The sequence below is a fragment of the Castanea sativa genome, chromosome 7, assembly GCF_040712315.1.
Source record: "Castanea sativa cultivar Marrone di Chiusa Pesio chromosome 7, ASM4071231v1".
In the NCBI taxonomy this organism is placed as follows: Eukaryota; Viridiplantae; Streptophyta; class Magnoliopsida; order Fagales; family Fagaceae; genus Castanea; species Castanea sativa.
This window is the reverse complement of record NC_134019.1, coordinates 47,240,146-47,254,144: the sequence shown is the minus strand read 5'-3', so window position 1 is coordinate 47,254,144 and position 13,999 is coordinate 47,240,146. Positions and strand designations below refer to the sequence as shown.

The window sequence follows — 13,999 nt, the reverse complement described above, 5'->3', positions numbered from 1 at the left end:
AGGGCTCCCCACGACCTCGCGAAAACCCGTTTGTCATCCTTTCCGACGAGGAAGAAGAAGAGGCCGAGACCTCTGGGATCGCGAGTCTAGTGATAGCGCGTCCAGACGACAGTTCTGTTGAAGAAGAGATGGACAAGCTAAAGGACCTGATGACCGATAGAGGCGCCCGAGTGGCAAAGAAGGGAGCAAGAAGGTCCCAGGCTCCCCTGGCTTTACCACTACCTCCTCCTCCTCCAACTGACCCGAAGCCTTCAGCCGAGGATCCCAAGAAGAAAAGGGAAGCGGAGGCTGAGGGGGCTGGAGGTGAAAGGCAAAAGAAGATGAAACAGCCTGCGCCGACCCAGCAGCAGAAGTTGGACAAGGGCAAAGGGCGCGCCCGCTCAGTTGAAAGCAGGGAGGTCAGAGACGTGGCCGAGGTGCGCCGAGCACCAACTACCTGGTCTCCTGACTTGAGACTAGACGGCACGCCCGTTCCCTACCATTCCAGTATCAGGGCGGTCCAGCAAGGCCATGCTCACCACCTAGCCGAGGTGCTGGAGCGCCCTCTTCTGCTTCCCAAGGACATGGAAACCTTGGAGAAGATGGGCTAGCCGCAGCTGTTCCTCTCGTTGAAGAGGGGTTTAGCTCTGGTAAGTTCCATCTTACACTAACATTCTATACTGGTTTGTAAACACTTCACTGCATTTAACCTCCTATCCTTTTTGCAGTCCATCCAAGAGGTTTTCGCTGCCGAGAAGTTCGTGGACGACTCTCGGAAGCGCGCTGGGATGGAGCAGGAGCTAAGGCAAGAGGCAGAAAGATCTCTAAGCCAGGCCCTAGCAGAGAATGGGAAAATCACGTCCCAAACTCGGCCGACTTGAAAAGAGAAAGAGATGGTGACAAGGCCAGCTTGAAGACGATGACAACCCAAGTGGAGGGGCAGCGTAAGCTCCTTCGTCAAAAGGATGACGAGCTTGCCCAAATCCAACAGGCACGCTCTGACTTGGAAAAGGAGCTTACGCGGGCTAAGGAGGAGGCTCGCGCCCATCAGCACACACCGGAGGCCGCGAAGAAGGCCGCTATCGGGGGAGGGGGGTAACCAACGCAAGAAGAGCCGACAGAGGTTTTCGCGGCATTGTGCGAGAATGCTGCCGCAGTGTCCGGAGAGGCCATGAATGCGGTAGGGGTTCCTCAAGCTTCGAGCCGAGGAAGCCCGAGAACATCCGCTTCCCTAGACATACGGAAATTGAAGACCCTCGTTGCTTGCCTCTCACCCGCCCTTCCTCCCGTAGTGGAAGAGCTCGTTCTGCTCCCTACGAACCCGAAGGTTCCCACAAAGAGAAGGACGAGTGTGGTGGTGCCGGGAAGCGCTGCATCCAAAGTGTGGAGCCCTCCATGCCTTCAACGAGACAAAGGGAAACAAGCCTTGTCCACCTTTGAGCTGGAATTGAAGAGTACCGAGGCCGGCAACAGCCTCCTTCAAGACCCCCTTCACTAGTTTAGGGCCTAGTATAGGAATTTTCTGTACTCCCCTTCTTTGTATATAATTAATGAAGAAGATTTTTATTCAATTTTTGTTCACATTGTCTTTGTTTTACTTTATTCTTTTTATGCTTGCCATGAGAGCTTTTAATAACAAACAGTTAAAGGGGAAGCAGAATAAATAAGTACAACTCCACCATGCAATTAACTATGACTTCAAAATTGCCGCATAACTTAATTTAGACATCAAATAATACCAAAGTTAGACAACTCATATGACAGTTAAACCTTTGTAATCTGATATATTGCTTTCAGCAGGATGTAAGGTTCGAAGACCATTCCTTGCAAAAATTTTGCTTAACACTTAAAAATGAAGAACTTGAGATCCAAATTAATAAATGATGAGATAATGATTTCCATAAAAAGGGTGATAAGAATAAGAACAGTGACAAAATATTAAGAATAGTGACAAGGTTTGGTCCGAGGACTATACTTAACCAAGTTTCTATTTGATTTTTAAGAATAGTAACTTCAAGTGTTAATTTCCCCAAAGTAGGAGGTCCGAGGACCCGGCATAACTGAGGTGCTGTTTAACAAATGACAAGACATCAATTTCCACAAGGTTTGTGGTCCGAGGACTACACTTAACCAAGTTTCTGTTTGATTCTTAAGAACAGTAGCTTCAAATGTTAATTTCCCAAAGTAGGAGGTCCGAGGACCCGGCATAACTGAGGTTCTGTTTAACAAATGACAAGACATCAATTTCCACAAGATTTGTGGTCCGAGGACTACACTTAACTAAGTTTCTGTTTGATTCTTAAGAAAGATGTTGCAAATGTTAATTTCCCCAAAGTAGGAGGTCCGAGGACCCGCATAACCGAGGTTCGTTTTAACAAATGACAAGACATCAATTTTCACAAGGTTTGTGGTCCGAGGACTACACTTAACAAAGTTTTGTTTGATTCTTAAGAACGTAGCCGTAAATGTTAATTTCCCCAAAGTAGGAGGTCCGAGGACCCGGCAAAACAGAGTTTCATATTAACAAATAACAAGACATCAATTTACACAAGGTTTGTGGTCCGAGGACTACACTTATCCAAGTTTCTGCTGTTTGATTCTTAAGAATAACGTAGCTTCAAATGTTAATTTCCCCAAAGTGTAGGAGGTCCGAGGACCCGGCATAACTGAGGTTCTGTTTAACAAATGACAAGACATCAATTTCCACAAGGTTTGTGGTCCGAGGACTACACTTAACTAAGTTTCTGTTTGATTCTTAAGAACAGTAGCTGCAAATGTTAATTTCCCCAAAGTAGGAGGTCCGAGGACCCGGCATAACTGAGGTTCTGTTTTAACAAATGACAAGACATCAATTTTCACAAGGTTTGTGGTCCGAGGACTACACTTAACCAAGTTTCTGTTTGATTCTTAAGAACAGTAGCTGTAAATGTTAATTTCCCCAAAGTAGGAGGTCCGAGGACCCGGCATAACTGAGGTTCTGTTTAACAAATGACAAGACATCAATTTCCACAAGGTTTGTGGTCCGAGGACTACACTTAACCAAGTTTCTGTCTGATTCTTAAGAACAGTAGCTGCAAATGTTAATTTCCCCAAAGTAGGAGGTCCGAGGACCTAGCATAACTGAGGTTCTGTTTAACAAATGACAAGACATCAATTTTCACAAGGTTTGTGGTCCGAGAACTACACTTAACCAAGTTTCTGTTTGATTCTTAAGAACAGTACCTGCAAGTGTCAGAGGTACTCATAACTTTGAAATATTAACTGACAAAAGCCCATTTTATTAATAATAATACCTTCTAAGATTATTTACATTCCATGGGCGTGGTACAATTCTTTCATCTAGGTCAGCTAGTCGATATGACCCTATGCCTGCTACTGAAACAATGCGATAGGGGCCTTCCCAGTTGGGTCCTAGCTTACCCCAAGCTAGGTTCTTAGAAGTGCCTACAACTTTCCTTAGTACAAGATCACCAGGCGCAAGTGGCCTTAGCTTTACGTGGGCATCATATCCCCGTTTTAGCTTCTGTTGATAATAAGCCATTTGGACCATGGCTGCTTTGCGTCGTTCCTCGAGTAAATCAAGACCTTTCTCCAGGAGTCCATTGTTATTCTCCGGGCTAAAAGAACTTGTCTTTAGGGTGGGAAAACCAGATTCTAGAGGTATCACCGCCTCGGCTCCATATGTCATAGAGAATGGCGTTTCTCCCGTGGACCTACGCGGTGTGGTCCGATACGTCCATAGAACGTGAGGGAGCTCTTCTACCCATCTGCCTTTCGCATCGTCCAACCTTTTCTTGAGCCCACTGACTATGACCTTGTTAACGGCCTCGGCTTGCCCATTTCCCTGAGGATAAGCTGGGGTGGAGTATCTATTTACGATACCCATGTCACCACAATATTGCCTAAAGGCCTTGCTGTCAAATTGAACGCCATTTTCTGAGATAAGTGTGTGTGGTATACCGAATCTAGTGACAATATTTTTCCAGACAAACTTCTTGAAATCAACATCTCTGATATTCGCTAAGGGCTCGGCCTCAACCCATTTAGTGAAATAATCTGTTCCTACAAGCAGCCATCTTTTGTTACCTGCTGCCCTCGGAAATGGCCCCACTATGTCCAATCCCCATTGCGCAAAAGGCCAAGGACTGGAGAGAGGGTTAAGAACCCCTCTAGGTTGATGAATATTTGGGGCGAACCTCTGGCATTGATCACATTTTCTGGCATAGTCCTGAGCCTCTCTCTGCATGTTGGGCCACGAATAACCCTGAGTCAGGGCCCTATGGGCTAAGGATCTTCCCCCAGTGTGGCTTCCACAAATCCCTTCATGCAGTTCCTTGAGAAGTGCTTCCGTTGATTCAGGGTGCACACACAACAAGTACGGTCCTGAGAAGGATCGTTTGTACAGTTTCTGATCCTCGGATAGCCAAAAACGTGGCGCCTTTCGACGCACCTTCTCTGCTTCAGACTTGTCCTCAGGAAGGATGTCGTTCTTAAGAAAAGATACGACTGGGTCCATCCAACTAGGTCCAAGCCTTATTAGATGGATGCGAGCCGCCTTGGCGGGGATAAGAGTTGGCTCCAACAAATCCTCCACAAGGATAATCCTGGGCAAATCCTGAGCCGAGGACGTTGCTAACGTAGCCAAAGAATCGGCATGAGTGTTCTCACTCCTAGAGATGTGAGCTAAGACAAAGGAGTCAAATTCTGCCTGCTGACGCTTGACCTGGGCCAAATATTCTTGCATTCTTGGGTCCCTGGCCTCCATGGTCCCCATGACCTGGCCGACCACTAATTGAGAAGGGGGGTGGAAACGAAGAAAGAAATTAAGAAATTGTAATCTTGAAGTAAGAAAGAGAAATAATAAAGAAGTAGTCCTCGGCTCGAGTCCGAGGAGATCCATTTGTCATTATCGTTCGTTATTTACTTGTGTTTGTTTATAAAAGCCTGTTATCAAGCTCCCAGTACTTCTAACCTAGGTTTCAAGCCCACACTCTACAAATTTTATTGTTTAAGGCTCATTGGGCCTGAGCCCGTGATTGTCCTTGGGTCCAGGTGCAATTGTGCACTTACAATTAGGTCTCCCTTAAGAATAGTGGTTGTGTGACACCAACCAACTAAATTAATTTTTTTAAAAAGAAATTTAATGATTTTTCTGCAATTTGGATAAAATTTTGGATATCAATTAAAGCATATCATGTCGTAATTGTGTTCTAATAAAAATTTTTACATAAAAAAGACAGAATGTATAAAATTTTCTATCTAGGAATTTTAAGAGAATGGTAATTAATGGTGGAGAGAAAGAGTTGATATGAAGATACAAAGGTAGAGTTTAAAGTTTATATATATATTAAAAGAAAGCTGAAGTAGCCCTGTGTCTATCCAAATTGTTTTTTTTCCCCCTTAAGAGAAGTCTATATTTATCCAAAGAAGAGATTGATATATTATTAAATAATTAAGTTTTTGTGTTCATCAAAATTTTTCCTTCTTTTTAGTACTATGTGTCCAGGGTTTACTTGAGTGTCCAATATCCACTTAGAAATTATAGAAGAAGAAAAATTATATATATATTTTCTTAAAATCTAAAAATCTAAGAAAATTTCTGTAATTTGGTGAAGTCACTTGACGTAATCAAGGCTTCTAAGCTCAACTATTATATGATAGTATATGATGTGAGGGAGAGTAAGAAATGAAAATGGGCCAACCTAAAGGGTCCAAATTATGATTTAGTTTATATACGTAAATTCCTTCTTTTTGTGGGATGAGTCAAGTGTCAGATACCACTTGAGTTCCGAACTTGAACAGTGCCAAATGGGACCTTTGTGATATGACTTATGACTCTATGATCATGTAGTACCAAAAAAAATCTTGTATGAGAAACGCACCCAATGTCTCACTGATATGAGAGTTCCATGGGAGATGGTATCTTGTTAGATACCACTTGAGTTTCGAACCTTAACAATGCCAAATGGGAACTTTGTGATGTGACTTATGACTATATAATCATGTAGTACAAAAAAAGCTCATATGACGCGAGATGGTATCTTGTGAGACAGGCGTATGCACCTAATGTCTCACTAATATATAAGTCCCACATGCATAGGACCCACATATCAATGAGACATTGGGCGCATATGTCTACCCACATATCAATGAGACATTGGGCGCATATGCGCATCTCACAAGATACTATCTCGCGTAAAATTCACATATTAGTGAGGTATTGGACGCATATGCTTGTCTCACAAGATATCATCTCTATATAGCATAAAACCCACGTGTCAGTAAAACATTTGACACACATATCCGTCTCACAATAAACTATCTCACGTGGGACTCATATGTCACAAGATATCGTCTCCACGTAGTATATCTCTTCTTTGAGAATATATGATACTATCTGAGTCTTGACTCATATCTCAAGCTCCTCTCAAACGAAACTCAACAGAAAGTCTCCCACTTCTCCCTCCCAGTCCCTCGTACTACAAAACAAGAAGAAGATGGAGCTGAGTTACAGAACCATCATATCTCTATTACTCTTGTTCCTTTTTTCATCAATAACAATAACAATAACAAACGCTGAAGATTTAGAAGACCCATCATCGTCATCATCAATCATCTCAAGATTCCAACGCTACCTTCAAATCAACACTGCTCAGCCAACCCCCAACTACGAAGAATCAACCCAGTTCATTCTCTCTCAAGCCAAATCTCTCTCCCTCGAAGCCCAAACCTTCGAGTTCGTCCAATCCAAGCCTTTCGTCCTCCTCAAATGGCCAGGCTCCAATCCCAACCTCCCTTCCATCCTCCTCAACTCTCACACCGACGTCGTTCCAGTCGAGCATCACAAGTGGTCCCACCCGCCCTTCGGGGCCCATCTCGATTCACTCGGTAATATTTACGCCAGAGGCTCCCAGGATATGAAGTGTGTTGGCATGCAATACCTTGAGGCCGTTCGAAAGTTGAAGGCTTCTGGCTTTCAACCACTTCGCTCTGTTTACCTGTCTTTTGTACCTGACGAGGAGATTGGTGGCCATGATGGTGTCGAAAAGTTCGTCGATTCCGATGTTTTCACCAATATGAACCTGGGGATTGTACTTGACGAAGGTGTTTTTTTATTAAGTTTTTATAAATTGTCAGTTGTTTCAAAGTAGGACTAACTGTTATGATATCATGATAAATTATTAGTTGCCACGACTGTTAGGGAATGATGAATTTAATCATTTGGCTTACCTTCTTTAATTGAATTTAATTACGTGGTTGCGTCGACCTATGAATAACATGGTTGATTTAAATGTTCTTCGGAAGTTTCCAATAATATCATGTAGTTGAATTCAGTTGAGGAATCTAAGTTACAACACATAAAGGGATAGTACTTTTTTTTTGTCGGGTTTCATTTAGTTTTTGGAGTTGTTTAAGATTTTTCTGAAGATGATATAATTAGGGTACAATAATTTAGTTCTCTAGGTGCTGTAATTTAGGTTCTTTAATTAAATTCAACATGCGGTTGCATTGATTGATGAACCATATCGTTGAATTTAATTGTCCTTAGAAAAGATGATTCTGCTTTTGTTGCATTTGTCCATACAAAATGTAGGGAATAGTACCTCAGTTTTGCGCAATTTTGCTTTAGTACTTGATGGTGTTTAAGATTTTTCTGCAGATGATTGTTGCTTTGTTTGTACCATGTTAATTAGTTAAGGCGTAATGTAATGTTGGAAACAGGGTTGGCTTCCCCGAGTGAGGATTACAGGGTGTTTTATGCTGAGAGGAGTCCCTGGTGGCTAGTGATAAAGGCTACTGGACAGCCAGGCCACGGCGCAAAGTTGTATGACAATAGTGCTATGGAGAATCTATTCAAAAGCATTGAGAGTGTGAGAAGGTTCCGGGCTTCGCAGTTTGATTTGGTGAAGGCTGGTTTGAAGGCCGAGGGTGAGGTTGTTTCAGTTAATATGGCGTTTTTGAAGGCCGGCACGCCGTCTCCAACTGTATGTTAGAATTCATGTTGTTTAATTGAGAATTCATGTTATTTAAAATTTGGATTATTGTGAGGACTTAAAAATTCTTGTTAATATTCACGGCAAACATTTGGTTACATGAGAGTTTCAAGTGTGCTAACGACTTTCTTGTGCCATATGCTTGACTGACATATGAATCCAACTGCCACTGCCTATATTCTGGTAGGCAATTTTCATCATAAATATTCCCTATGTGGGACTTGTGAAAGTTGTTTGCTCTATGGGCATTATATCACTTGTGTGTGGTACTACATAGCTCTGTTGAGTTGAAATCACACCCATCATTAGAGATCTAAACTACACAATACCAGTGAGTTTGTGACATCTGAGACATATATAATGATGGGAGGTGTTACATGAAGATCCTAACCCATGAGCCTGAGTCCTTGAAAACGGAATGTGCCCAAGATGAGGTGTCAGCCTCAGGACATAGGGCACCAGCCTCATTTGACAAACACCCTAATTCTCACTAATTTTACAAAAAATATTGTTGAAATTATCTGTAATATAAATGGTTTAGAATATTGGTTGAACATATTTGTTTTCCCTTACTCTTATCATCATGACAGTGATATATCTTCTTTACAATCTAAAACATGCACGTTTCTCCCTTTGTCTATCAGGGTTTTGTCATGAATTTGCAGCCATCTGAAGCTCAAGCAGGTTTTGATATTCGGGTGCCACCAACTGCTGATCCAGAATCTTTGGAGAGACGAATTGCTGAAGAATGGGCTCCTGCCTCACGTAATATGACATTTGAGGTTGTACTTCACTTATTGAAACTTTTTATTTCTGATCCATATTAGTATGAGAAGAAAGAGTGTTTTTTGGTTATCACTTGCAAGCTTAAATAAATTTTGGCATAGGAGTGTAGAATATGACAAATTATTTAAGACTATGTTTACAGGATATGACGGATTACTTTGTCTTCTATTTTCACTTATTCTTTGGAATTTGTTTTGGTTATGAGATCTTTAGAAAAAGAAATAAGAAATTAAGTGTGAACTCTTAAAGAGAATCCATATCATTTATGATTTATTTAACCTGGCATGAAAAATAGATCTACAATAATTGGCATCTCAAGGAAGCAGAAAAATGAAAGGGAAGAAAATACAGTAATATTTTGACACTTAGTATACGGTAGGCAACGACCATGGATCTTTTCTGAATATTTTGGCATGCTCTCTGTAAAATTAGGATATGGATTAAGGATCATTGGTTGCAAAGGGTGGAATTTAAACAAAACAAATATGGTGTCCGTTGTAACATAGTAGTGTATGGTTGCTTCAATCAAATAAGAGACACAACCACTCTGGTTACCTATGGTATTTAAGTGGGACACTTGCAGACATTGTGAATTTTAAGCTTTCACCAGTGCTTTTTATGGGTCTTCTGTAGCTGCTGAACTGCGTTTGATTCCTGGTTCTTGGTGGATGATATAATGTGTGTGACATCAACATGATAATTAGGGTCATTAATTTAGGAAGTTAGGGATTGTCGTTGTTGTGTATCCCCCCTTCCCCCCAATGCACAGCTATGTCAGTTTATCTAAATGTATTTGTAGCTTGGGCAGTTCAAGCAGAAGGCTAATGTGTACGATAAGTTTGGGAAGCCACTCCTCACTGTGACGGATAGTTCTAACCCCTGGTGGGACCTACTAGGAGAAGCTGTCAAAAAAGCTAATGGAAAACTTGGTAAACCAGAGATCTTTCCTGCTGCAACAGATTCTCGCTACTTCCGGGAACTAGGCTTTCCAGCCATTGGCTTCTCCCCTATGGCAAACACTCCTATCCTTCTCCATGATCATAATGAGGTGAGTTTCTTTTTCAATCTACCTATTCATCATATGAATATAAAATACTTGCTTAGTGCATGTTTATGTGGGCCATGGGTCTTCCTTTTCAATATGCTCGCATATATGTAAAATGTTTCATGATCATATTAATATTTGTGTGTGTGTGTATGAACACTCCATCTATAAGGGTGCGTTTGTTTGGAGGTGAAATAGGGTGGATGGAAAACTTTGGAGATAAAATGGGAAGGAAAACTTTTTTGAGTGTGTTTGGTTGGGTGGGGAGGAAGGAAAATAAATGGTAGGGCCTACGTGTTTTCTCTCCGGGCCCACCAAAAAGTTTTCTCTAGAGAGAAAATTGAAGGGAGAAAATAAAGCTGCTTAATGGAAAAAAATAGTCCTATCCCATTCCTATTTTTTTGGTGCTGGGCACATTGCCACCTTTTTTTTTTTTTTTTTCCTAGGCTTTGGGTATGATAGTTGTTTTGTTTTTCTTCTTTTTTTTGTTTAACTAGACATGATTTTTATTTTTTAATAAATTGGGTGATTGCTTTTTTTTTTTTTGCTTGTCACTTTTTTGTTTTAATTGGACATCATAAGGGTGTATGAGTAAATTTATGTAAGCTCACTTTTTCCATCTCTCCACTTTTCCACTCCTAACCAAACAAAAAGGAGAGAAATTAAAATCTTTTCTATCCTCTCACTTTTCTATCCTCCTACCATTTTCTATCCTCCTACTTTTCCACCCCTCCAACCGAACAGACCCTAAATTTGCATGAACCGAGCCAAACCATGTTTTGAGTATTTGAGATTTGTTCTTTTGTTTTCTTCTTTTGATTTTAATTTTCAATACTGTGTGGACTGTGGAGCATGTGCCACACTTGAGTTTATCGCCAATAGATTACATATGTAAGCTGGTTCTTTAGTCTTTCAATATGCAACATACAAGCATGTAACTATTGTATTTTCCATCCTATTGCAGTTTCTAAACCAAGATGAGTACTTGAAAGGAGTTGATGTCTATGTGTCAATAATCAAAGCTTATGCATCTTATGTTGAGCATACAAGAAAAGAAGGCTCCAAAGATGAGTTGTAAGGGAGCAGCAGGGAGTCATTCCCTATTGTCAAAACAAAAACGTTTGATGAGTTTCTGCTTCATTTTATATAATGGGAGTTGAGATGTCCCAGTGATGCATTAATAATTAGAGAAGCAGAGAGTTTGACTGCCATTTATGCTGAAAAATACTGATTGGTAACATTACACGCTTGATGTTTTGGCTAATGAATGCGATTTTAGTGCAATTTATCATCGTATACCTTTGTCATATTGCATTTCATTTCACATTGAATTTAGCATTCTTTCTATTGAATTGAACAAAACATATCATTCTACAGAATTTATCAAATTAATATATGTTGTACACCTGATTGCTCCTGAACACGGCTTTAGTAAGTTGCATTGTTGCCGGTCCACATCTGTACCCAAAATTCATTGTGATCATATCGTTGTGCTGCACTGCTGCTTATTGCTTCTCACATTTGTGATTTAAGGTCTTATGCAGCTTTTGTGAAATGAATGTCTTGAGTATGCAGTTTGCCTGGGAGCTGAGCTATTTTCTGGTCTCTTTACACCCGCTTCTATTGGCACCCAGCAGATGCAAGCAGCAAAAGCTATACTCTTCATATTCTATTACCAATAATCCCCACAAGAGCATACCCCATCCTGAAAATGATGGTACCGAATGGGATCTCTAATCACTATAGTCCGCTGTTCCATCTTCGTTAACAGTTTTGCAAAGATATGACAGTCTCCGCAAATCCGGATGTTTTTCCTGATCCTGATAGTCTTCCCCCTTGACATGCTGATCATACCAAAGACAATTGCCAGTTTCTCACTGTGGTATCGAAGTGAGTCTTCTCTCTGTTCACCCTCAAGATCTTGCAAGACAAAATTAGTGTCTGGAACATAACCCAGCCCCATCAATCTATGAATCAACTGGTTTAGGTGACTGTTGATCTCATCTATTTGTGGATGTGAGTCATCTCCTAAAATAAAAGCATGAATCTTTTTGTTCACTTCAATCCAGCTACACCCTGGTTCTTTCCTGACTCCTTTAACTTTCATGGTCCTCCTAACTTCTGCAACCTCATCCCACCTTTGAGAATTGGCATATATATTAGATAACAATATATAGGTTCCTGCATCTTCAGGGTCCAGTTTTAAAATTTGTTTGGCAGCAAATATAGCTAGATCCACATTTCGGTGAACCCTGCATGCACCCAGCAAAGCTCTCCATGTCACAGCATCTGGTTCAAATCCCATCTCATGAATTAACTTAATTGCTTGATCAAGCTTCCCAGCCCTTCCAAGTAGATCAATAATGCAACCATAATGCTCTCTTCCTGGATCGATCCCAAAAAGTTTCTTCATCGATTGAAAGTAGTACCACCCATCTTCCACAAGCCCAGCATGGCTACAGGCAAACAGAACCCCCAGAATTGTAATGTAGTTAGGTTTTGCCCCATAATTTTTCATGGATTGAAACAAGTTTAGTGCCTCTCGGCTGAAACCATTTTGGGCTAACCCTGCAATCATGGTGCTCCAAGAGATTACATCCTTCTCCAACATCCTAGTAAACACAAAGTTTGCATCTTTCAAACTGCCACACTTGCAATACATATCCAGAAGTGCATTGTTAAGGATTAGATCTTGATCAAACTTTATTACATGCACATGGACCTGTCTGCCCAATTCTAGAAGCGCTAACCCAGTGCAGGCCCTCAAGACGCTAGTTAGTGTCGACTGATCAGGTGGAAAACCAGCTCTCTTCATTCTCTTATACAGGTTCAAAGCTTCATCACCATCACTGTTTTGAGCAAATCCTCCTATAATAGAATTCCAAACAACCAAATCTCCAGTCACCATCTCATTGAAAACACCTAGTGCATTTTGCAACTCACCCAATTTCGAGTATATATCAATAAGAGCACTCCGAACAAAGACATCGGATTCTAAACCAGCTTTGATAATACAACAATGCAGCTGTGTAAGACTTAATAACCCATCACAAGCTCTCAAAACTGAAGAGTAAGTGAACATATTAGGCATGACACCTTCTCTAAGCATCAGTATCAAAGACTTGAGTGCCTTGGCATTGAGCTTAGCATTAGTGTAAGCTGAAATCATCGTTGTCCATGAAACAACGTTTCTTTCAGGCATTTGGTCGAACAGTTCCTGAGCTTCATCCAGGAGGTTAAATTTCACGTACATGTTGAGAAGAATGTTGATAAGAAAGGTTTTTGGCTGGTGCCCATTAGAGAAGACATGGTTATGAACAAGCTTAGCCTCATTGACAGCCCCGCGAGCCAAGCAACACTTGATGAGCTCGGAGTAAGTGATAGAATCGGCCCAGAGGCCGTGTCTTTGCATAGCGTCCATCGCCTTCATGGCTCGTGGGAGGTCTCTTTGATAGCAGAAGTTGGTGAACTCATCGAGCAGAGACGAGGAGGAGGAGGCTGGCACATTGCGCGAACCAATGGAGACGAGAGAGAGTGAACGCGAACGGGAAGGTGATGCAGATGCTATGATTTTGAGCTTTGAAATGGCTTTCATGGCATGCCTGAACATTCTAGACAATTGAAAATCTAAATTTATCCATTATTTGAGGTTCCTAAACGCACCGTATTGGTTTGGTCAAGTGTGTTTTTTTGTTGTTGTTGTCGTCGTTGAGCCAAAACGGTTTGTTTTGTATGAAAAAAAAGGATGGGAGGAGAAGAGAAGAGGGTTATTTCAGCTATTATTCGAATCAAAGGTCTGGTTTGTGATTAGAAACTAAGCTAAATTAGTATGCCAAACTTATAAGTAGAGGCGTTAAAAGTGGAGTTAAGCACCGAAAATGAAGTTGTTATAGGAAATGGCTCTGCCGAAATCAGAATGAGAACTGGAGGAATATAAAGATTTAAACAATCCTCAAAACAAATGAGTTATACCAAGATTTACATTTCTTAGTATTTTCGATAGAGTCTTTTACAAGGGCTTTTTCCACTCTGCCTGTTTCAAAGACACTAGAAGCCTATTTATAGACCATAGACCGCAAATAATTTACGTTCAGATTACAATGGGATTTACAAAGGACAGTAGGGGTCTGGTTCCTAGTTGACAAATGTCAAAGTGCTTAGGGGGCCTGGTTCCTTGTTTATCTTCATCCGGATA

At 41.1% G+C, this 13,999-nt stretch overlaps 2 protein-coding genes across 3 annotated transcripts; one reads left to right on the top strand and one right to left on the bottom strand.

The window, feature by feature from the left end:
- The first annotated feature begins 6,358 nt into the window (after positions 1-6,358).
- LOC142643442 (uncharacterized) lies at positions 6,359-11,111 on the top strand. 2 transcript variants are annotated; one of them, XM_075818073.1, is made up of 5 exons: positions 6,359-7,083; positions 7,702-7,964; positions 8,618-8,755; positions 9,568-9,807; positions 10,769-11,111. In XM_075818073.1, exons 1-5 carry the CDS (start codon positions 6,477-6,479, stop codon positions 10,880-10,882), a joined length of 1,362 nt encoding a protein of 453 aa, XP_075674188.1. In that variant the 5' UTR covers positions 6,359-6,476; the 3' UTR covers positions 10,883-11,111. The 2 variants fall into 2 exon arrangements, with proteins under 2 accessions (XP_075674188.1, XP_075674187.1); XM_075818072.1 differs by having other exon boundaries at positions 6,373-7,083; positions 9,559-9,807.
- On the bottom strand, positions 11,059-13,532 carry LOC142643441 (pentatricopeptide repeat-containing protein At2g03880, mitochondrial). The gene has a single exon (XM_075818071.1). The coding sequence runs from the start codon at positions 13,412-13,414 to the stop codon at positions 11,477-11,479; it is 1,938 nt and encodes a 645-aa protein (XP_075674186.1). The 5' UTR covers positions 13,415-13,532; the 3' UTR covers positions 11,059-11,476.
- Between the last annotated feature and the right edge of the window lie 467 nt (positions 13,533-13,999).

Excerpts from the sequence above, each read along its gene's own strand:
- LOC142643442 (XM_075818072.1), top strand. The coding sequence starts at position 6,477 with ATGGAGCTGAGTTACAGAACCATCATATCTCTATTACTCTTGTTCCTT. Across the intron at positions 7,084-7,701 it reads GGGGATTGTACTTGACGAAG|GGTTGGCTTCCCCGAGTGAG; the intron begins GTGTTTTTTTAT and ends TGTTGGAAACAG. Across the intron at positions 9,808-10,768 it reads TTCTCCATGATCATAATGAG|TTTCTAAACCAAGATGAGTA; the intron begins GTGAGTTTCTTT and ends ATCCTATTGCAG.
- LOC142643441 (XM_075818071.1), bottom strand. The coding sequence starts at position 13,414 with ATGTTCAGGCATGCCATGAAAGCCATTTCAAAGCTCAAAATCATAGCA.